The 23213-nt window shown below is 41.6% G+C and overlaps 1 protein-coding gene across 1 annotated transcript in view; it reads right to left on the reverse strand.

The window, feature by feature from the left end:
* The window catches only part of LOC113137710 (calsyntenin-2-like), a 191864-nt gene that overhangs the window by 54265 nt on the left and 114386 nt on the right, over nucleotides 1-23213 (reverse strand). The window contains exons 4-5 of the mRNA XM_026319561.2: nucleotides 16258-16466; nucleotides 10714-10863 (exon numbers count right to left, since the gene is read on the reverse strand). Coding sequence (XP_026175346.1) covers nucleotides 10714-10863; nucleotides 16258-16466 — 359 coding nt within the window. The remainder of the gene's footprint in view (nucleotides 1-10713; nucleotides 10864-16257; nucleotides 16467-23213) is intronic.

Genomic DNA, 23213 nt, shown 5'->3' on the forward strand with positions numbered 1-23213 from the left:
CCAAGACGACCCTGAAGAGTCTTCAGTCCTTGCATGTCCCAGCCAAAGCCCGGACTAAGAGCCCACAGAACATCTGTGGAGAGATCTGGAAGTGGCAGTTCACAGCAGCTTTCTATCCAGTCTGGTGGCATGAGGTCAGTCTCTTCACTGAGCTACAGAGAATGTGGTAAACTGCCCAAATTCAGGTGTGAAAACCTCAGAGAAAGACTCAAGGCTGTATTTACTCATTTAACTCATTCAAGGATCATATTACTTGTTTTAAATACATTTAATCTCTAAGATATTTTTCTGATCTGAATATTTTCTGATCTTTTTCTACATGTTCCCTTCCCGTGTACAGTGACATACAGCTGAGGTAAGTTTCCAGCTTCCTCCTTCAAATGAAGGGTGCGAAAAGCAGAGAGGGAGTAATGGTGAAGGAAGGAAGATGGATAGAGGTGCTTAAGAAAATGATGCATCATCACACTTTCATGCTGTTTCCACTGGAGGGTGTGGAAAAGTGTGTGTGTGTCATCAGTAAGTTCTTGCATGCTATTAAATGTCTATGTGTGTCGACTTGTAGGATGTGTGAATATGGTGTGTGCATGTGGAAATGCTGACTCCACGTTCAAGTAGCTCAGGGAGGGGGCCGTCATTAGTTGTCCCACCCATCAGTGGGAGAGTCAATTTCCATTTAAAAGAGCACTCTGCTCCTCTTTTACTTCCTTCCCTTTTCCTCTCCACCTCTGTCCTCCTCCATCTCAATCCACTTCAGAGCGTGCCATCTTTCTGATTTCTCGTCTTTCATGGCCGTCCTCCTCTTGCTGTCTGTCCCTACAGTGCCTCAGAAGCATTCATTTTAATGCTTTCATGCATGCTCTTTGTGCTCCACACAAGAGTCTTTACTCTTTTTTCTTTCCTTTGCAGAATGCATAGAGAGCTCTTGTTTCATTTGAGTGCGAGGCAACAGGAAATTGTCGGGCTTGTAAAAAGGTGGTAGCAGAGAAAAAAGTCAAAACAAGATAAAATTTTCAAAGAAGAAATGGAAAAGAAGTGAAATGGTTCTTCCTGCCATGAATGTTTACACATCTCAATTAAGAGTGGGTTCTCAAATATCTCAAACAACTACACATCGGTACCATTTCATACTTTTTTATTTATTGACTGATTGATTTTGGTCGTGAGTGGTAGTTCATATTATCAAATGGCCATTGGATTTACTGCAGGCTAAATCATCAGTCATGTAACCACAGACAAATGGTGTCCCTGTGTACATGTAGCAGACACAGAGCATCATGGGAAATCATTTGGAGTTTTGTTTGTCACCACTTGACAAATGTACAAGTCCAGCTCTAGCTTCCCCTTTAGTTCTGTTTAGGTCTCAACAAACCCTAAGAAACATCACTGGGTCCTTAAACGGCACTTTGGTAGTGGCTAAGTGTGTCTGTGCTGACAGGAAACTGTTTTTAAAGCTTTTTCAGAGGCTCAGAAATCTAAGAACCTAAACATTCAAAGTAAAAATGACAGAGGCTAAAATGCTGCATAGACCTGGGTGACAACAAGCTGCAGGTTCAGCACTTGGTAAATTGCGTTCATTCAGTTAAACATATTTAAAACCCCTTAGTTATGTCAAGTTAGTTAACTTAGTTAAGATCATTGTAAATTTAAATCAGTGTGACGTGCACCTGCCCTGTGTCACGGTGACTCCACAGGCACTGGTATGTTTTGTACGTGCTTTATGCCACGGCAGAGATAACAGCAGCTGTTCATAAGAGCTCTAGGGCGGCGTCCTTTTTATTTGATTTAATTTAATTTAATTTAATTTGGCTTTGTATGAATAAACACGCCTGTCACAATGAGGAGTCAACATAATGGCAACATACCAGGACTCCTGTGTAAAACGTACAAAGGACTGCTGCACCTTCTCTTTCCTCCTTTATGCTCTTACTGCTTCATGCTGGCAGCAGAATAACCAGAACACTCAAGACGTCCTGTGTTTATCTAGATCAACTCAAGGCAAATCCTGAGGGAATCCACGGCTGGTTGGGATGTACTGTTCAATCCGTGCAACGTGTCCGCTCTTCCCGCAGGGAGGTTTTCCTGCACTTTGCTCTGTAGTTATGACCTGAAGCTCGTAGCCGTGGGCGGACGTCAAAGCATAACATAACTTTAGATCGATTCGTAAAATTACTTCACAACTGCTGCTTTATGTTTCACTGCACCACTGGCCTGATGAGGTGCTGATGCCTCCAGTACATCCCCTGGGCCAAACCTTACTGCCAAACATGAAAAAACAGATTTTCTTATTTTGCCCAGCTCTTCTGCCTTTTCTCTTCCTGCTTCATTCACTCTCAGCTGGTTTATCCCTCGCTTACCCCCTTTCCCTCTTTGTCTTTGTGATCATGATTGGTCAATGTCGCCCTGACACCTAAGTGGCACTATAAAGGAAACTCCAATCTCAACAGGCAGAGAGGCAAGGACTGAGTGTAATCACTCTTCCATCAGTGTGTGTGTGCATGTTGTGTGTGTCTTGGTGTTCACTGTGTGTTTGTGACTTAGCTCTCCATCGCTGTCGATATATTTACATGCATCAGTCTGTGAACGAGGTACGTCAGCAGGTGTAGGTGAACATATTTTTTATTCATCCCTGTCTCCCTGTTGTACACATTCATGTACACACACACACACACACACACACACACACACACACACACACACACACACACACGTGCACACACATACAAGCCTTTTTACCCACATCTCCTCTGGCACAATAAGCTAAGACCAGGGTGTCAGGCCTCTGTCTGTATTTTTACTCCTGCCACAATCCATCCATCCCTCCTGCCTGAAGCCTGAGAGGGATCATGTGGGCCAATCCCAGTGACTATGTGCTTGTGTGTGCTTGTATTTCTATCTTTGTGAGGACCATTTTGGACGTGATTCTATAGGAGTGAGGACATATTGGGAAAGAGCCCTGTTAAGACTTTGTGTTTGGGATAAGGTTAGGATTAGGTTGGGATTACACATTCAGTTCTCATTATTAAGGTCAGGGTGAGGGCATTATGTCACTGAGTATCCTCACTACTGTATAACTACATACTGCATGTGTGTTATTGTGTAATGGACTAAGGTGAAACATGGAGTATGATGAAAATCCGGTTTTCACTGGAGACTAGTAGATTCCTACTTCAAACTAGCAGTGGATCAGAGAGAAAAGGGGAGTGGAGAGAATGAAAAACACCTGAGGGTGAACTGATAGTCAGCTCAGTCGAAGACAGAGAGATGGAAAGAGGAATAAAGGAAGATAAGAAGGAACCAAACTAACAAAGTGAAGGACAATTAAAGGAATAGAACAAATTAAGAGAAATTCTGGACACAGGCAAAAAGGAAACAGAGAAGGTAATAAAAGAAATCAGGCTAACGTCGGCAGCCAGACACCATCAGTCTGAGACTAGAGAGGAAGCATAAAAGGAGGTGGTTGGAGGAAATAGGAAACGAAAGTGCAAAGCCATTTACTTTTCTTCTTCAGCTCTTTAATTCATTCTCTTCCTACTCTTATTAAAGACCAGGACCACTGGCTGCCAAGTTCAGAGGTCATACACACAGAGACAGACAAATCTCCCTTGATGCCATTTAGGCGCCGCTGGGTTATCCACCCAAATGAAGTCAGAATCCAGTTTGCCTTCGCTCTGAACTCACTTTACATCGTGTTTATTGTCACCACAGTAGCTGCTGTTCAGGAAAACTTCCAGGCTTGTTTCAAAGGTGGCGTGTTGTTAGTTCCGCACTGTAGTTTCTGTTAATTTATAGTCAAGGGGGAATTGTGCCTGTGTTTAGCAGCAGGGGAGTGTTTTGATGAGTCTTTACCTGGTGTGTTTTATATCTCATGCTCCAGTAGGATGTGTGTTTCATTTACTGGGAATGCATCAGGTATCGGTGTATTAAAGGGGCTGTACATGTTCCTTTGGTTTAGATGCTCCCTTTAATGTGTTTACTGCAAATTTAAACAGCTTGTTTTTGGCCTGGACATTCATATAATAGCTTCAACATTTATCTCTGTCCATTTGTGTGTCTACATCTTCATTCTCACTTCAAGGTTGTTGCACACTGATGTTTTATTGCAACTGAAATACTTTGCATTGGATTCAGCCTTTTCAGTGACGACCACCATTCAGAGTGAAGTCACCTGAGTTGGACTAAGACATATATGTAGTGTAATCAAATTAATTGTGATAATTGAGTATTTTAATAGAGAGTTTTAGTGTTTAATAAAACTAATCATCTAGGTCTACCTGCCAATCTGGGCGTCAAGGCTCAAGGCTGTTTTTGTTTCAAGGACAACAGAAATGTTTGTATTTCAAACGGTCCGGTCCTTCTTTCTGAGGGAGTGCTGTTCATGTGTGCTGCTTGCATTTTTAATAATTAGTCACATCTGTCTCCAAGATACATTTTTTTATCTAGGTGAATCAACAAATGTGCATCCAGACCAATTAATTTTCTTCCAGTTACATTTTGTTAGAGAAACAGACATCACACAACTCTATCATGCATGCAGTATATAAGTTAGTATATAATTAGTACCATACTATTAAAATGCCTGCTGATGTGTTCAGTGACTCATTAGGAAGCACCTATACTGTATCGTTCTAATTATTCCCTCGTCCTTTTAAAGCTGAACTGCAGCCTGAGGTTCAGACTAATTGCCTTGACTGACAATACCCAAGGGGTCAGTTTTAATTCGGGACTGTTTAGAGGTAAAACGGTAAGCTAAATCACGTGCACACACACACACACACACACACACACACACACACACACACACACACACACACACACACACCATACACACAAGCATGTGGACGGACACACACCCACACACACACGGCTCAGATTCATACAGGGAAGGATATGAATATGCAATTTCTTTTTTCATCAGTGTGACAATCTGTCACTCAAAGCTTGTGCTAAGGTGTGTGTAGCAGTGTGGGTGAGTGTGTGTGTAGCGGTGTAGATGAGTGTGTGTAGCGGTGTAGATGAGTGTGTGTAGCGGTGTAGGTGAGTGTGTGTAGCGGTGTAGGTGAGTGTGTGTGTAGTGGTGTAGATGAGTGTGTGCGGCGGTGTGGATGAGTGTGTGCGGCGGTGTGGATGAGTGTGTGCGGCGGTGTGGATGAGTGTGTGCGGCGGTGTGGATGAGTGTGTGCGGCGGTGTGGATGAGTGTGTGCGGCGGTGTGGATGAGTGTGTGTGCGGCGGTGTGGATGAGTGTGTGCGGCGGTGTGGATGAGCGTGTGTGCGGCGGTGTGGATGAGCGTGTGTGCGGCGGTGTGGATGAGCGTGTGTGCGGCGGTGTGGATGAGTGTGTGCGGCGGTGTGGATGAGTGTGTGCGGCGGTGTGGATGAGTGTGTGTGCGGCGGTGTGGATGAGTGTGTGCGGCGGTGTGGATGAGTGTGTGTGCGGCGGTGTGGATGAGTGTGTGCGGCGGTGTGGATGAGTGTGTGCGGCGGTGTGGATGAGTGTGTGTGCGGCGGTGTGGATGAGTGTGTGCGGCGGTGTGGATGAGCGTGTGTGCGGCGGTGTGGATGAGTGTGTGGGTAGCAGTGTGGATGAGTGTGTGTGTAGCAGTGTGGATGAGTGTGTGCGGCAGTGTGGATGAGTGTGTGTGTAGCAGTGTGGATGAGTGTGTGCGGCAGTGTGGGTGAGTGTGTGCGGCAGTGTGGGTGAGTGTGTGTGTAGCAGTGTGGGTGAGTGTGTGCGGCAGTGTGGGTGAGTGTGTGTGTAGCAGTGTGGGTGAGTGTGTGCGGCAGTGTGGGTGAGTGTGTGCGGCAGTGTGGGTGAGTGTGTGTGTAGCAGTGTGGGTGAGTGTGTGTGTAGCAGTGTGGGTGAGTGTGTGCGGCAGTGTGGGTGAGTGTGTGCGGCAGTGTGGGTGAGTGTGTGTGTAGCAGTGTGGATGAGTGTGTGTGTAGCAGTGTGGGTGAGTGTGTGCGGCAGTGTGGTTGAGTGTGTGTGTAGCAGTGTGGTTGAGTGTGTGTGTAGCAGTGTGGGTGAGTGTGTGCGGCAGTGTGGGTGAGTGTGTGCGGCAGTGTGGGTGAGTGTGTGTGTAGCAGTGTGGGTGAGTGTGTGTGTAGCAGTGTGGGTGAGTGTGTGCGGCAGTGTGGGTGAGTGTGTGCGGCAGTGTGGGTGAGTGTGTGTGTAGCAGTGTGGATGAGTGTGTGCGGCAGTGTGGGTGAGTGTGTGCGGCAGTGTGGGTGAGTGTGTGCGGCAGTGTGGGTGAGTGTGTGCGGCAGTGTGGGTGAGTGTGTGTGTAGCAGTGTGGGTGAGTGTGTGCGGCAGTGTGGGTGAGTGTGTGCGGCAGTGTGGGTGAGTGTGTGCGGCAGTGTAGATGAGTGTGTGTAATGTGTGTGTGATGAAAGAAATGGATCTACCTGTATTTTATAGGCAGAACACCTGAAGGCGTCATGGGACATTATGTACATGAGGGATCAACACAGGTGGTTTAGCAAAGATTTGTTGATATTTCGAGCTTTCTGGACTCTGGACTGTTTTTCACTTTGTTTATATTTGGTCTTCGACTTTGATTTATTCTAGGTAGATTCACTGAGAGGCCCCGTCTCTTTCTATAGAAATGCTCTGGACACACGCCTGCAACCACACTCTGATCTGCTGGCAATTGAGCAGCTCACTAAATATTTTATGCCTCACCAGATGAGTAAGACCTTAAATATACTCAACAATGTACTTCAATAACCTGCGGAGGTAAATAAAGTTGATGTAAAGAAGGTGTGACATTGATCTAAGCACTCAACTCTCCAAGGCTCTTTGTTTTCACAAACTCTGAGAGTGTTGGGCTGGAAGACTCCATGAGGTTTACTCTGCAACTGTCTATTGTGGTATTAGAAACTGTATTACATCAAATAAAACTGATAACCATCACATCAGACGAAAAGAAGAGGCTCAGCAGCCTGTTTTCTCGTTTACTCCTCTTCTCTTAGGTTCACTCATTCCATTATTAGTTTTTATTGTGTGTGTGTGTGTGTGTGTGTGTGTGTGTGTGTGTGTGCAGACAGCAGGGGGAAAGGGAATGGAGAGAGAAGATAGGTGATGGACTTTAAAAGTTTGAAAAGACTTAAATCCTTTCTAGTTTTTCACATCATACTTCATGTTGTCAACCACTTGCTGGGTGACATAAATAGCATGTTGACAGGGTGTTTAAAAGGAAACACACAGCCCTTTAACCCAACAGATGCTTAAATCTGCTGCTTCTGACAAATATATTATATGGCCAGTAATGAAAATTCATCCTTCACCTTGGTAGCAGCAGATTTAAGAACCTTTCATTTACATTCATTATGGTCTGACCAAAGAAATCCTAAAATGATAGATGTGGGACATTATTGCAATGCAGGTTTAGATTGATTGATGTAAATATAGGAAATTTAAAAACCACATATTAATAATTAATTTTAAATTATACACACATTAGCAGGATGATGGGGATGCAGCAACAAAATGTGTGAGCCTGATCCAGTCAGTAAGGCCTGTGCTTCCTGTTAACCTTTTCTGCTGGAGTCTGCTAGAAACACCCACATGTTTTGTCTGAAGGTGTCGGGAAAGTGGGTGCTATTGGTGGTGTCATGGCCAGATGATGAGTAGAACTACAGACGGTATCTGTTAGATAACAACTACACACAACAAGGAAGGCAATTGGTTTCATGGTGGAAGGAGAGAAGCTGCACTCGAGACCATCAAGTGGGCTTGAGCTGTTGTTCGGGACTGACAGGTAAAGGTTTGCCTGTAGAGCTCAGACTGCACCCAGGCCTGACATATCAAAAACATCAAGACAAGCGTGTCTGCTGGAATTAAACGTCCCCTCGGAGGACTGGATGAAGGAGCCCTCAGATGGAAAGAAAGCCAAGTCCTCAGACCTGGTAGGCGAGAGCCAGCGTCTGGGATACGTTAAGGAATCATGGCAAACTATGAGTTTTCATATTGAAGTTAATCAGAGTTAAAAAAGAAAAGCTGAGAAGAAAAAGGTGGCACCTGTGTGTGTGTGTGTGTGTGTGTGTGTGTGTGTGTGAGGACAGGTACTACCAGTCAGTAAATGAGTTGCCAAGTGAGGACGTGTGATTGTTCATGAACTAATCCCAGCTGTTCAGAATCACAGAGCATAGCTAATTTGAACAGACAGACTATTGTTTATTTTACCAGGGAAAGCATGTCCTGTGTGTGTGTGTGTGTGTGTGTGTGTTTGAGCACATGCTCACAGTAACTACATGTGTCTGACATTCCCTCAGTCCCCTGCCTTTAATTCAACTTCCAATAGGCCTATTAAATGTCCCCTGATCTGTGGCCATGACATTTACTTCTCCCTCTTCATCCTCGCCTTCATCCCCACCGCCAAACAACACTCACAGGGACGACTGCCCTTTCATCAGGCGAGACTGTATCTCAGCCTGTGTGTGTGTGTGTGTGTGTGTGTGTGTGTGTGTCTGCTCACCACAATCGTGTGCTGTAAATCCTAATTTGAAAAATTCGCTCACAGAAAGACAAACCGGCTTCTAAGACAGGATTATCTCTGAGAGCCTGGAGAGAGAGTTAATGTCACCAATGACAGATCGAGCTGCTTTGCATGTTAATTAATATGTGTGTGTGTGTGTGTGTGTGTGTGTGTGTGTGTTGTGCTGACAATGAATGTCTACATCTGCTCACAGTAACTACATATGCAGCGTATTTGTCTTTGGAGAGTTTGAGAGTTTTGATGTGAGAATATTTTTGCATGAATTTAAGAATATTAATGTGATTGAACTGAGCGTTTCATTGGTTATTTGACATCATGTGACTTTGTGCTGCTCCTGGATAATTATTTTGAAATCAAGAGTAAAGTGTCTACTCTTTAATTTCACCGTTGCTTTCTGGGTTTGATTTACTGCTTCTCCCTTAAAATCAGTCCTCAGTCTAGTAGACCTGCAGTTTCAACACACTATTTATTTATTTTTTTTCGATTGAAAATGAGCTAATTTAATTTTTCTGTCCAGTTTTAATATCCTGACCCTGTTATTGAAGATTTCTGACAGAACCAAGTAAATTTAAGTGACGGCATCTTTTACAGATTTTGAAGATTGAATATCAGCCAAATAGCTGAACAGTTGACTGGCTGTCACTGATCTCTGGTTTGTTTGCTTGTTTCTCACTTCATGCAGCAGATAAATCCCCTTAATTCTAAACAGCAGGTCCTGCACTAGCTCACCTGGCAAAAATGTTCCCAGTGCCAAGAGTGAAAACAGCAGAAAAAATAAAAATAAATAAATAAAAAAATAAAACATGGGGTGTGGTAAGACATTGTCTGGCCACTTTTAAGTTTCCAAACTCCAAGTGAAGTTTGGAAACTTAAATGAAGAAGGTCGACCATTAGTCTGCTCCAAATGAACTCATATGAATTAGAAATCTTTTGGAACAGCTCACTAAAATCAAGGTCAGTTACCGTTGAATCTGTGCTGCGTCAGGAGGTTTTAATAATTAAGGTGCTACCTACACGCTATTCCAGCTGTGCATAACAATTTAGCAGAGGTGTAACTGTGCACTGCTGCCAGTGAGTTGTTGTCTCAGCAGGAAGGATTACGATTTAATACAATCACACTTTCACCTCTACCATCAGTAGATACAGTATTACAGCATAGTTTCATTTATTTGTTCACAATTCATTTATTTCCCTGCAATGATGTGAAACAGAAGCACATAGGCTGCTTATTCCAGCAACCATTTAGTTCATAGCAGGGTCATAATTAGTTTCATTGGGGGTCTAGAGCAACAGACTGTACTGAGAGATGATCCTGGTCCAGGTGATTTTGTTAAACTTCACAATAATAGAAAACACGTGAAATCATTTAAATTCCACCGTACTATTTACATAAAATAAAAGTAATAAGGTTTATATTATTTTGCATATTTCCCGAGCAGCTAATTCAAACTGTAAATGAGTGAGAAGAATTTAAATGCTAGTGTGTTAAGTTATAATAATTTTACACCAATTTTATGTGTAAATATATAATTACAGATATTACTGTGAGCATGACAGACACAGATGCACATAATGGCTTTGTGCTGCATCCGTGCCACACGCTGCACGTTTGTCTTTCATCACATGCGCTGACAAGTGTGAATTGTGTCTGCAGTTATCTCGAGTGGTGTTTGTGTTGTTGCAGAGACTTGTGTTTGCATTACTCTGGCCCTTGTTACGGCTGCCATGACTGCTCTCTGATGTGCTAAGAGTTGTGTTGGCTGTGTCACGGTGCTTCTAGTAAAGTGCTGTTGATCACACCGGCTAAACTTGACAGGCCAATTCCTCAGGGAGGGAAAGAGAGAGAGAGAGAGAGAGCGACGTGGAAAGAAAGAGGATCAGGAAAGGAAATGAGAGGAAAACCGAGAGTGGGAGAAATAGAGAAATCCAGAAAAAAGACTGGCAGAGAGAGAAAACAGGGATAATGTGACAGACATAAGTGTATGCAGGAACACACACGCTACAATAATGACATGCAAATCATCACATCTGTGTTTCTGTCAGCCTGAACAGAACCCAGCTTTTACTTCATGTCCCGTCATTATACGCGATACAGCTGATACACACACAGGCAGCCGTACAATCACAATCGCATCCACGTTTCTGGATGTGCAAACACTGCACAGTCAAACTGTTGCACACGAACTCCCATGCAAACATTCAGCATCATGAAGGCTCACCTTGCCAGCCAGGTTTGCAAACAGGCTTGACGTCAATGCGGACAGGGACACTGTGCGAGGCCCTCTTCTGGCCGCAGTCCCAGGCTGTCACCTGGATCTCATACTGCTGCTGGTGGTCGTAGCTCAGCTTCTCTGTATTCCGGATGTTGCCTGGGTGGAAAAAAAAAAAAAAGACTCGCTCAAGGTTAAAATCAACCCAAATTGCTTTTTTTTTTTTTTTAAAAAAAAGGCAAACTCATTATAATGCATTGTAGAGTTCCTCTATTCTGTCTCGTAATGTTGAAAACATGCACGCTGAATAGTTTGGCACACTGAGAGCCACAAATTGCAATGTGTGAACTTTAAAGACCTCAAAAGGGAACATTATATCAGTGAATAAAATGCTTGTTGGCTGGCTGGGAAGTCATGAAGTAGTTTAATTTGAGTTGATATTGCTGCCTTTCTGTAAACCACTCATTCTGTGCAGTTTTAGTTCCCCTTTGTTTCCTGTGCTCCAGTGAAAGAACCAAACACATGAAATTAACTGAGCCCATGACAGTCAATATGAGGCGTCTAATTGAGGGCATGGGTTGATTCCTGTCTGCAGTAATGTTATTTTCCGGGCAGTATGCCACACCTGGACCTATAAATGCATACAGTATTTTGAATGTTTGGCTATAAGTCCAGTATTAAGGGGTGGACTAACGAGACACAGTATGTTGGCACTGTGTCAGGAAAAGGAAATAATATTCATTATTACATTAGTCCAAGAGGAACCAGGTCTGTGTTATATAGTAATAGGTGCACAAAGCATGCTGGCTGCATTACTGCCTGGCACTCTGCAGTCAATAACCTCATGACATCAAGGTGACTAAAGTGATTAAAGCCAGGTGACACAGTCACATATGTTCCCATATTTTTCATTACACATTTTAAAAAGTGCTTTCTGCAGGAAGTGAATTCAGCACCATTCGCACTAATGTGCACGTCTTGTACATCTCTGACTTATTACATAACACACGATGCTGCATATCTGTATATTCTGAGTATGTCTATAAGCGTTTTCTTACACGAGTAATTTAAGTTGAAACCATCATTACTGATCACTGTCAAATCCAAACCAGTGCCTTCATATAATCACAGTAACACGTGAGAGATGATGGTAGAGATGATGGTAGAGATGATGGTTGACCATCTCTCACAAGTGCTTTGATTAGTGCTAATGTTTCTCAGGATTATTATTATTATGACCATGTTTCCATTAAATCCATGTTGCTCCCTGATGCACTTGTCCTCATCTCACCTCCCTGCTGAGACTTTTTTTGAGGGTGAAAATATTTAATGTTAAAAGTGACTCTGCTCCCTCTCCACCCAATTAGCTCTTTAATTTTATCATTCTCCAACAGGAGTAGGGTAATTCTGGAAGTTCACAGCCCTCTGCTTTGTTTATCAAATTCTGACACGAGTTATAATGAGGTATTCAACTAAATTTAATGACTGATGATTATCAAATTTAGGAATTGAAATGTGTGTTCATCACTCACTGTATCCTACAGTAATGCATGAACAGAGATTAAGAGAAGCACAGGTTTAATTAATGATTTAACTAATACTATTGAAGAGACACTGCACCAATTCACATGGAGGCTTATTTGAAGGGAGAGGTTTAAAACTTTAGAAAATAACCTAATTATCTTCTGGGTTATCTCAGCTCAGAAATATCTAAACAGGGAAGATGTTTGAAGTCTTGTTCATCAGGGAGGGTCTAACAAACACTACAGAGCTACATCATGAGAAATGTAGGATATTGTGTTTCAGGACTCAGAAATAAAGACATTTCTGTTTTTGGCCTCTGCTGTGTTTTATTTATATTTTTGTCTTGCAGGTTCCAACTTTGTGGAAATATGATTTAAAATCTCTGCAGTTTTAAGGCTGCAATCAGTTCAAGTGTCCCACTGGGATATCATGAGCATTACCAGAGTCTTGTAACTGGAAAACCTGAATCAAATGCAGTAATTATCACCAGTATTAGGCACAACTGTGTCGAATGAGCCAAAATATTGAACCATGAGAAATGCATTAAACGCCACAGGTGCCAGTGAATTTAAACAGGAACTAAAACAATCTGGCCTACTATAGATTCAGCTTCATATTACACAGTTACTCTGCTACCATTATATATATATATATATATATATATATATATATATATATACCCATATATCATGTAATGCATTAATTTGTAATGTTAGAAACAAATGACTAATTTGTCTCTAGGTTGCAATCAGCATTCACACCACAGCCAGTAACTAAGAGTCTCCTGCCCATTTACCAAGCCAGCATCTTCCTCATGCTGAGCAGAGTGCATGAAGGGAACTCTTGTAGTCCTAATGTATCTGTAAATATTTGATGAGTCTTCCACCAGAGACGAATGACAATGCAGTACGCCCGGGCGGGCTGGGCAGGGAGTCGGCACCCTAACTGAGAACACTTGCAGAGTGTAAAGAGCATTAAAAAGAGACTATTGGCCGTTATTGCCTGTGAGTGGAAATGTATCTGGAATGCAACTTGCATTACCGTCACGGACACTTCTTGAGTTTTTTTTGTGTTATGGGGAAAGAGGTGCAGAGGGAGCTGAAAATTGATAATGTGATATATTTAAATACATGTGTGTGCATGGGAGGATTAGATGTAATTCATATGGGGACGGTATTGTTCACCCTCCCGTTCCGTCTCCCTCGCTGCTTGTTTAGACTCTCCCCTTTCTCACCTTCCTGTTCTCTCTCAATGCACATCGTCTGCCTGTTTTGCAGCCTCACCCCATTTCACTGTTTGCTGCCTCATCTGTTGTAGTGTTCTTTTCTTTTCTCCCAACACACACATACACAAGTACGCATGCACACTTGTAAACTCACACCTTTCTGCACGACGGAGGTTCCAATTCCCGCTCCTTCAATTACTACATCAGCTTATCCGTGTCAGCAGGCTGAGCATGCTGTGACTGCTGGCAAGGGTGGCCAGTTAGTAAATGACTACTTTACCCTCCACCTCGCTCTCTCTATTTGCCTCTCTATCAAAGGCACATAAACACACACAAACAACCCATCATAGTGTGAATTCCCTCTATCATTACTTTGTATAATTACTCTCCAATTTTACCATAGAACATTTGCTACCTAATGCTGCTTAGCCTCTCTGCCTTGTTTAAAGGACAATGCTGCTGGTTTTGCTTTACCTTGTTATTGCAAATAATAAGGCATCAAAAGGCTAAAATCATAAAGTTGGTAGTTCTTCTTTTCCAACACTGTACGCTCCCCTAACCTCTCTGTAACACCGAGTGACCTCCTGTTGTTCCTGCAGATGCAAACCAATGTATAGTTTTATTTTTACAGACAACTAAGTATTAAATTAGTAAAACAGCTGTACGTTACTCAAAGATAGTGAAATATTCAGTTTTTGGGAACTAACAGACATTAGTCATTTGGTAAGTTCCTATTTACAGTCCCAGGTCAGGGATAAAAATAACTGCAGTGCTAACGTTCATAACAATGAAGGAACATGTCACCCAGTCACTGACATGTCTTTAACGGATATTAGTGTCTCAACAATTATTGTCAGACTGCCATGAAAATGATAAACGACAAACTGGTCCCACTGGTTTCCAGATATTGGATCTTAGTGACTTTTTTTCATTTAGTACCATCATCAGGTCAAATATTTAATCTGGTTTATGGCCACATATTTGTTAATCTAATGCCATTCATGAGTTTCAGCTGCACTTTGTGTATAGTGCTAATTAGCAAATGTAAATATTTGAATATGATGAGCGGAAATAAATAAAGTAATAAACATACCCAACATTAGCATGTTAGCATTGTGATTGTGTAGCCATTAGCATGGTGCTCACTGACCCGCTGATTGACATTAGCCTGTGCACACAATCCTGAAGGACCAGTCAACTTTGTAGCATGAATGCTATTTACCTAATAATGGTTAAATGACTCCAGAGTTGTAAAATGATCTCTTGGGATATTTTCATGCATCTGTTATTTTAGCTGGACTTCTTGCATTGAATTTCTTTGTCTCTCTTGAACCACATTTCCCCCTTGACAGAGCTACTTCCATTTTTTAAGGCAGAGCAGTTTTCTGTCATAATGGTAATTTCTGACACATAGGAACAAGCTATTTTAGGCTTTGGAAGACAATGTGATCTGTGTATTGTTGGTTTTTTCATGGAATCTATTGACAATTAAAAAATATTAAATATCCAGTCTATCCTTTTTGGATCGTTTATCCCTGCTTAAAGTTATAATCGCCTTCGATCTCTAATCCTCACTCCTGCTCTCCAGGCCAAGCTTCTTTTTCTCTCTCTATTTTCTTTGTGTCTCCCGCAGGTGCTCTTGAGTTCAAGAGCTCTCAAAGCCTTTTCCTCGGTGGTCCATTGCTGAGCTAGACCCCTTCAAATGGAGAGAGTGAAGAGAGAGAGCACTTTGGATGCAGCCTCCCCCATGTATCATTCACAATGCAGTTTGGCCCTAACCTTACCCAGTCAGCCATTTTATTGCAACATTTCAGCAGTCAGCAACAACTGACGGTTGGCAGCAACAAAAATGTAAATATCCTTTGCAGCTGTGTGTTCTAAGCAGAACATACAAATACATTCTAGTGCGATTGTTGTATTTGAATACCTCGATAGACCTGGGATGAGTTTAAAGGCAAGACTCCTTAAACAATTTATTAAGTCCTACTTGACTTTAGCAAGGGTTTTAAGGGAACATAAACGGGAACTGCTTAAATATACAAATAGGATGGTAACAAAGGCAAGTAGGAAGCTCAGAAATGTCAGTATAACATGTTGGTGTGTGTGAGTGGGTATAATTACGTCCTCATTTGAAGATTAACATTCAAAAACTAAGTCACAACGTACAAGTGGCAACTCAGTAAAGTCAAGTAAACTTAACAGGGTATTTGAAAGTGTCTATAGATTCTTTTCCACATTTATCTTTGTCTGTGTGTGTCTCTGTTTTTGTGTGCACAGACTTCTGAGATCTGATTTGTGGAGACTGATGGCTCTCTGGGCAAAGCATGACTTGTCCTTGGAAAGAGCAAAGAACACATTTTACCCTAAGGAGAGACATCTGTCAGAGTATTAAGGCTCGCTACCACAGTGTATGCAGGTAAGTGTATATGCAGTATGAGCACACAAGTGTGTATATTTTTCCCGTGGCTGTAAAGTTCCTGTGTGTGCATGGATGCGATTCTTAGATCACAAATGTCACAGTTATTAAAAAAAATACTTTTGCATATTTTCTAAATGAGACAGAGACTGAAGTGAAAAAACTCCATGAAGACCTTCTGGGGCATGTGGGTAATCACTGAAATAAGTGAAGCAGAACTGCTGCAGGAGAAAGTGGTGCACTGAAAATACAAGTGCCAACACATCAAAATAACTTGCTGTGCACTGAATACCATAGACAGTTAATAGTACCTAGGTGAAGATATGGCTTCTTTGTGCTGAATAATAACATATCCTTGATGTTATATATTTAAAAATGTTCTACTTACCATTGCGATCTATAGCAAAGGGTGTGTTGGTGGTGGTGATCTGGTAGTTACAGATCTGGCTGTACTGTGGAGAACAGTCCTGGTCAGTGGCCTCCACCTGCAGGATGCTGTCATAAATCTTGCCCTCTGTCACTGCAGCATGGTACTGGGGCTCTCGAAAAACAGGAGCAAACTCATTCACATCATTGACCTGGATGTGGACGACTGCCCTGCAGACAGTAGGGGGGCAACAGAGGAGGGGAAAGTGGGGTTTAGTGTAGAACGGTTTATCATCTGCATAGAGTGTAATTAAGACTGTTGGTAGTTTCTCCTTGGCACACAATATGAAGCCCTCAGATTAAATAAAGAAGCTGTGGAGGAAATGTCAATTCTTATGTTTATGTTATGTTTTAAAAGATGATTATTCTTTAGCAGCACAGCTGCGGGGAGAATCGGTCTGTTAGACAGACTGGCACAAAATCTTGTACAAATATTCATGAGGATTAATATTAATGACTTTAGTGATACCATGAGTTTAATTTTTGCATATATTTCATTTTGAGTGAAGCATCTCAACACCTAGACAACGGTTTGTCATGAGCTTTGTTGTACAAGTTCATGTTTCCCATAAGCTAAAATGAATAACATTGAATACTTTGGTTTATAAACAAATAATTGCCAAACAAATGACAGTTCTAGGCCCATTGGCTGTGATTTGTATCTGTTGTTAATTAGCAATGGTAATGGTAGCATTTAGTTAAACATACCTATGTCTAATTCCAGCCTTACAGCTCTGCTCCCATGAATACAGACACTTTCTTTCTTGTTCATACATCTACAAATCAGTTTTACTGTCTCATTTAAAGGTTCACTCCATCAATTTTAGACATGGCATTTACTTACCAGGAGGAATACTATTTAACCTGCAGAAGCGGTTGTACTGGGTGGTGTGTAATCTGTCTAAGGTCAGAAAAACTAAAAACTAAACTATTATTAAATATGCCATATCAATATATAATTACCAGAGAATGTCATCTGTCTAAGAAGATATTTCAAAACAATAAGAATTCATGACTTATGACAGATCAATAAATGAAATAATGAATACATTAAGCCAAAATCACCGCTCATGCTGTCACTATTTTTATTAATAAAAAAATAAAAGCCCTGTCTCAAGTGGCTTACAAGGCTATATTTTCCATTTTGCTATGAGCATTAATAACCAATCAGCTGAAATTCTCAATGTCACTGCTGTCATCAAAAATAAACAAATAAATAAAAATAAAAATAAAAAATGCATTGTAGAAAAGCAGCAGAACTGATGCTTGTGATTCTTTCTGCCCACGAGCTACAGGCTTTGCTTTAGTTTTTATGGAGCTGGGTGACTGGTGCGGATATCCGCAACAAAACAAAGCAAAGGGTGATGTTATTTTACTCAACTGGTGTGTGATGCTCATTGTGTGGGACAATGCTGTGTCTCACAGCTCCTGCCAGCACAATGAGGAACAACACCACCATGAAAATGTTCCGTTTCAGCAGCAAAAAGACACAACAAAACAACAACAACAAAAAAAAAAAACCCACTGGATTTGTGACAGTGAGGTTATGACTGACAGAATATCCAACTAAAATTGCCTGAATTAATCAACCTCAAAAAATATACATGAAACTGATCCCTAATGACTCGGGACCTTGTTCAAAAGTGCAACAGCAAGATGGAGTAAAGTATCTAATCACTGCAGCCTTTCAACTGATTGTTAGGTTTGGACAGTTGAGGGCAGAGTTTACTGCCTGTGATGAATTAGTTTGGTGAGCAATATGCACATTGTCCTTTGTCTATACACATTCTGACCTGACCCAATGGATTGCTGTGATTGATTTACCATGGCAAAAAAAAAAAAAAATCCATGATCTCTTCTTTTACCATAGACATCCATCCATCCATCCATCCATCCATCCATCCATCCATCATCTGTACCCCCTTAGTCCTAACCAGGGTCCCAGGGATCTGCTGGAGCCTATCCCAGCTCTCTTTGGGTGAAAGGCAGGGGTCCACCCTGGACAGGTCACCAGTCCATCACAGGACCCATCGACATCCATCCCATATATATTTCTCCCGGCACAATAAACTAATCAATCATTCAATAAGTGATCTCTACACTGCAATTCATGTTAAGTCACACATCCCAAAAAAACCCTGCCGCCTTTTGTCACTTTAAAATGTCTCATCAATAACCTTGAGCAGCCAGAAGGCAACCGATTGCATAATCAAGCCTCCAGTTCATTGACTGACAACTGGTGATGGATGATGCTGCACCAGATTAATAGTTTAAGACTCAACAGCAAAACTCAAAGTAATAAACTGTCTTAAGAGAGAAAAGCGCAGAGATGAGTATGTGGTTTATGGGATTAGCTGATGGTCAAATTGTCCTATTTAAATATTTCTCAGCATGTGGTTGCCTGCAGGTTTGGACTGGACAGCAATAAAAGGGGGAAGCTGAGCCCAGACAGGATGAGTTTCCACAGTGCCTTATCTCTGCCTGTCTCAAGTGCACAAATATAGGGGTTTATTTGATTTTGAGTCAGTACACACAAACAGATGCACAGGTAAATAATTTAATAGCAAGCAGAAGCACATAAACAACTGCCAGAAACACAAAAAGGACAAAGTAATTGGGAGGCTGGAAGTGCTGACAGTAATTATGTGCATTAAAAAGTACAATTGGAACTTTGACATTATTGTTTTGTTATTTTACACTTCTGCTCCATCACATTTCAGTGAAATGATACCCACTGTAGTGTGTATTCTGTATTATCAGTATATCTAATACGATGCATTGCTATAGATGAGACTATCTGAAAGATATGAAACAGTTAAAGATTCGGTTAGGTGCTTAGAACCTGACCCTCCATTATTCTGATGATCTCAGCCTATATGCGTCTCAATAAGGAGTATTGATAATAAATAACTTTATTTGCTAAGTCTGTTTACGTTGTTTACAGCTCATGACATATGTGGCTAAGGAGGGGCTGCTGTGTGTGTCTGTGTTCTTGTGTACAAATATATGTCATATAACTAAATGCAAAAATTGTGAATGTGCGTCATTGTGAGCGTGCATGCGAGAGTGTGTTTCTCTGCTGAGGGTTCACATCTGGCTGAAACAGACGCCCGTCTCTCTGGGGCGAGTGTGTGTGCGTGTGGAACGTTGCCAATGTAGGTTTCATGCCATCCCTCTCCGTGACAGGCCTCAGCCCGCGAGCAGAGGGTCCGCGGCGAGACACAGTGGGAAGTTAAGTGACCACACGGGTGCAAGAACGATCGCACCACCACCAGACAAGTGGAGAAAAACTACAGCCCTGGGAATGGCTGTTTGGAGAAAAGAGTCAAAGGTCAAGCAAACATCACCTCGGTGAATGAGGAAATGAACTCTAAGAGGGTACAACATGAACTATGTGATGGGTCCATGTTGAAATGCAGACAACAAGATAAAATCACCAAAGGCTCCTGGAGTGTAGTGTCAGTATTGGCACATCACTCTAAAATTCATTTGGACACCTGGGCATAACGAGGGCAAATCACATGACAGTGACTTCACTTACAGCTCCTATCCAGCACCAATTTGCTAAATTTCACTTTCCACTCAACAGATGGTGTTTTATTACTCAGGGACAATAACAGCTCAAAGCTCGATTTCTGAATGTTGTCGTATGTCGTATGTATCTAACAGAGAAATGCAGTTTCTCTCCTGCAGGTGAGCAGTAGAAAATAATACAAACTCAATAAAACGTTAGGTGTTAGTCTGGAAAAACAAGCTGACTATTGATGACACTTGTTAATTAAGGTAAAGAATATGATACACGTGATTCAACCCACGTTCATATGCGACAGCTCTCACAGGTTTTTGCTGTTAGAAGATAAAGTTTGAAGATGTAGTTTTATACATAAACCATAGAATTACACATAACACATTCATTAATGTGATAATTACATTAGCACCAAGTTTAGTTGGCATTTCACTTGTGTTTTTCTAACCTCATATCAGTTCACTAAAATAGTTTCTGCTGAACTTTAGAATATATTTTTACACAGAGTGAGGGCTGTGGGGATTTTGTATCCATATGACACATGATTATACAGAATATGGGTCATATCCCTGTTTTTGACCCTGATTCCCTAAATACTGTCTTACTGACTTCAGTGTCTAAATTAGTAGATTTGTTTACTCAGTGAGCAAAATAAATAGACTAAAACATGCAAAGTTACAGATCTGGAAGTAGTTTTAGACTGTGACTTAATTTCTATTTGCAATTTTAACAAGGACATACAAACATTTGCAATGAGACTGTTTTAATGCCAAAATACTGGTACTTTAATACCAGTTGGTTATATTACTGCAAATATAAAAGGTCTCTTCAAAAATTACAGCCGGGTCATTGTGCCACTGCTCATAAAACTGCACCGACTGTCTGTATCTTTCAGAATGAATCTTTTCATTTGTTAATCAGGCCTTAACAAAATGTCAGGTGGGATTTAAAAGCTCCTGCAGGCACAGTCAGACACCAGCTTCACGTTAAAACCAGGTGATGTGTGTTAATGGTAGGTTAGTATTGTTCCCACCTTATTACATATTAACACACACACACACAGACATGCACCTCCACAACAAGCACAAGGCAAAGGACTCAATTAATCTTTGTCGAGAATTAGCCGTGAGGTCAACCCATGAATTTCCTATAAGACTAGAATGGAAATAAACAAGCCTAACTACACCAGTGGCATCAAATGAACAACACCGAGTGGGGCGGTAACCTCTTCAATATTCAAGGAAATCCCACTTTCCACATTGACTAGGTCCCTGAGGTGCTAACATGGGACTCTAATAGGGGCCTGTGTAAATACAATAGAAGGTGATGAGAGAGAATGGTAATCCAGTTTAATGTTTAGCTTCATGCCCAGATTCTGCTCGGTCCACTGCAGGTAGTACGGATCAAATCATGGACGGATTGTGTCACAGAACACAGGAACATACAGGTGTTAACATTATAATCTCTGATCCACTTACTATGGAGAAAATCTATTTTATCTGTACGAGCAAATCTGTGTGAAATTAAATGACTGAATGTTCATGTACGTGACTCCACAACAAACAAACAAACAAACAACTGCTGATGTGACACCTGATCACTGTTTGAACCCAGAATGAAAAGAGATTTCACTTTCTTTCGTCCACTAACCAAAGCAGACAAGCACATATGTTCCTGGCTGTGCATATTCATGACTGAAGCACTGAGAATATACTCTATTGCATTATGTTATTTGGAGATATTCCTACACCTTCTTCTTTTTACCAGGAATAATAATCACGTCAACTAACAGGTTTTGACAGAATGAGGTTTCACTCACATTAGCATCAAGTGTGACAAGCATGAAGTTAACATTCTTGGTGGGATAAAGAGCCGACGTATTGACAGGAAAACACTCTGTGTGGAGTTCCCTGGTCTCGTCACTGTAGGCACTTATCATGACAGCTTATGCTAACAAGGCACAGCTTCTGGCCCACTTCTTCAGCTATAAGAAAGTGACTTTTCCGTTAATGTTGAGTGTGTTGTTACTGGGTTGTCTATATGTATGAGTGTGTTTGTGTGCACGTGGTTATGAGATGCAAAATCGTTCTATCTAACCCCAGCGGTATTTGTATTTGTGGAAAGGTATTTGTCTTATTTATATGCAAATGTAGGTATATCAGTGTGAATTTGACTCAGCATTTGGGATTTGTGTGTGCCTGTGCGTGTGTGTGTGTGTGCGCGCGCGCGTGTGTGTGTGTGTGTGTGTGCATGTCTGTCCTTCAACACACTACACTGAGATAATTATCTTCAAACTACAGCGAGCACGGCACATTCAGGTTTTTAAGATTCATTAACGATAACTTTAATACCAACCACGTTGGCAAGCACAGTGTATGTGTGTGTGTGTGTGTGTGTGTGTGTGTGTGTGTGTGTGTCTAAACTACATATATGTTTCTCTCAAACATACACATGTCCACTCACAGCCCTGGGGGGACCCCCTTTGCTGTGGATGCATTACCCCCAGCCCCAGAAAGCCTGCAGGCACTTAACCCCTATGCCTGCGTTAAACACACCTGTCATTGGTGTGAGCCCTGGGAGGGATTATGAATGTGACAGGGTTTAGAAGGACATGGGATGTCCCTCATGCCTAATTAGGACTCTGCAGCAGTAGAGAAAGGTGTGTGGGGAATCGTGAGGTACAAACAGTACAGAGAAACATATAGTCTGATGCAAATAACCTGCACCCATCCCCATAGGGGAGCAAGCGCTCATGTGCCCAGCTACACTGGTGATTTTAAGACTTCTAGTGTGTAGGTGGGGGGTGGGGGCTCTGTTTGCTAATGATGATACTGTTGTTTGGCTTGTGAGTTTGTTATGAAAAGCACTTTATACTTTATTCTTGGCCCCATGAGTAGGAATTGTGAGCAGCTCAACTGAAAAGTAATTTTCCACACACAAGCTGTGCCTTTTTTTTTTTTTTTGCAATGTAAACAGCAACGAGCAGGAAAACATGAAACAGCTACTTCTTATTTGTGTTTGAAGCAGCAAAAACTCCAGCTCAGAAATCTGAATACATGTTAAATACATGTTAAATGACGGATTAATGGATTTATATCCTTTATATCTGTGATTGATTTTCATCAGACTTTTTAGGCAACACTCTCAAATCCCAGAGGAGTTTTGTCAGACTTATGTAGATCTGGGTAACAGTTTGTTAATTACAGTAGAGAACTAGAAGCTTGACCTCTTTCAGGTCTAACTGACCCAGAATGCTTTGTATGAGTAGCTTTAACTACAAATACATACGTTCCATTGTTTAATTTGAGTTTAAGACACACAGCAGATCATTTTTCACAGACGCTAATTAAAGGATTTCCTTTCCGTCTAGGCTGAATCACTACATTGCATCA

The sequence above is a fragment of the Mastacembelus armatus genome, chromosome 13 (assembly GCF_900324485.2).
Source record: "Mastacembelus armatus chromosome 13, fMasArm1.2, whole genome shotgun sequence".
NCBI classification, from domain to species: domain Eukaryota; kingdom Metazoa; phylum Chordata; class Actinopteri; order Synbranchiformes; family Mastacembelidae; genus Mastacembelus; species Mastacembelus armatus.